The 1,846-nt window shown below is 38.6% G+C and overlaps 1 protein-coding gene across 2 annotated transcripts in view; it reads left to right on the forward strand.

Annotated features, from left to right (window-relative positions):
- The window catches only part of tm6sf2b (transmembrane 6 superfamily member 2b), a 19,684-nt gene that overhangs the window by 4,773 nt on the left and 13,065 nt on the right, over positions 1-1,846 (forward strand). For both annotated transcript variants that reach the window (XM_014016763.1, XM_014016764.1), the window contains exon 3: positions 477-580. In XM_014016763.1, the coding sequence (XP_013872217.1) occupies positions 477-580 (104 nt within the window). The remainder of the gene's footprint in view (positions 1-476; positions 581-1,846) is intronic.

The raw sequence follows: 1,846 nt of genomic DNA on the forward strand, positions 1-1,846 counted from the left end.
CAACCAACCAACCAACCAACCAACCAACCAACCAAACAAACAAACAAACAAACAAACAAACAAACAAACAAACAAACAAACAAACAAACAAACAAACCCAGAGCAGTGGTTTTCTTGATGATCTCATGAGCCTTTTTGATTAATACCTATGTTTTAATTTTTATTTTTTGGGGTGGGGGGGATCAAATATGAACCCATTGTTTGCACATAGAAAAATCTGTGTTTACAATGTGAGTCTGCAGTGGCACACATCTCTGCACACTGCATGATTAGTATTCTGCACCTTCCTATTTGTCACCATTTACTAGTTCAGCCCAAAGAAAAGACATTCAAAGGAAAATGTAATTATTAAAAGGAATGAGGCAGAAAMTCTGTGATTTAGAGATCTAAGAATGTTAACAGTAAGATTATAAAAGGYATTTGTGGTTTATTTTTTCCTAAGATAACAGGTACGTTTTGTTTTCCTGTTCCCACAGGCCATATGTGATCCTGGAGACTGGGGTTGCTGTTTTGGTGATAGTGTTTTTGTTTTACTACCTCATCACTCGTGGAAACCCACCTAAGGACATCTTATTCTTTGGTAATCAGCACAAACACGTGCACCGGTCAACTCATAAACCGACACTGGCTGTAAACAACTAAAAAGCCTTCTGTGCATTGATCTGGAGCTGATTTAAATTGTCACTAAAGGATTTCCAGAACTTTCACCCACAGAGTGAAAACACGAGTCTGTCTGAAATGCTCAAAGCTGCTTAAACTGATCTGCTTTTCTACAGCATGACTGAAGCAATCCCTCTGCAGACTGAGAGCCTTTGCTGTATTCACTCTTACTTAACATTTTTGCTATTGTATTAGGATCATGTCCCCAACAACATGTGGAAAATGCACAACTACTTAAAAATTCCATAACAGGAGCAGTTTGAGCTTCTAAACAGAATGGTGCTACTAGCTAACTAGTAAGACCAAATGTAGCTGCACTAGCCAATTAGTGAATATTGGCTAGTTGTTTGGTAAAAGTCAAACAACTAGCCAAACACATGATCAAACGTCATTGATCATGTGTTTGGTAAAAGTCACATGATCAATGACATCTAAAGCTTCATTAATGCCAAAGTTAAGTCACTGCTTTGGTACCTGATTCAAAGGTTCATGAAGAAGGGAAGCATTGTTCCGATTCTTGGTGTTTTGATGTTTTTAAGTTTTAATGTTGGGCTCTGATGCTCAACAAGTCGACATTTTAGGCACACTAGTTAGATAGTTTAACATTTTACAGCTCCATTTGTTAACTAGTAATGCCAAAAAAAGCTTCAACTTATGAGCTAGAAAGCATTTTAGACATTATGAGTTTACTAGTAAGGCCAAATATTGTCACAGTAGTTGACTAGTGTCAGGGTGGTGGTATGGTAAAACTTGTGATGGGCTGATTGAAGTTGAATCTCTGGTGCATGTATCGAAAAAAAACCAAGAATTTCAGAAGCTCTGTCTCGAAGTTTGATTTGTTTGGTAAAAGTCACATGATCAATGATGTCTAAAGCGTCATAAATGCCAAAGTTAAGTCACTGCTTTGGTACCTGATTCAAAGGTTCATGAAGAAGTGAAGCATTGTTCCGATTCTTGGTGTTTTGATGTTTTTAAGTTTTAATGTTGCTCCAGTGGTTCACTAGTGTGTTAAAAAACCAACTTGTTCAGACTGTTGGACTTCTAGTGCAGCGAAATGACTGACCAGTACGACATTCTGCTCCAAGTTGAGCAAATGTCACTTGGGCCAGCATCTGTTGGGGAACTCCAAGGCGTTCCCAGGCCAGTTGAGAAACATAGTCCCTCCAGCATGTCCTGGGTCTTCCTC

Source organism: Austrofundulus limnaeus, unplaced genomic scaffold (assembly GCF_001266775.1).
Source record: "Austrofundulus limnaeus strain Quisiro unplaced genomic scaffold, Austrofundulus_limnaeus-1.0 Scaffold153, whole genome shotgun sequence".
NCBI lineage: Eukaryota > Metazoa > Chordata > Actinopteri > Cyprinodontiformes > Rivulidae > Austrofundulus > Austrofundulus limnaeus.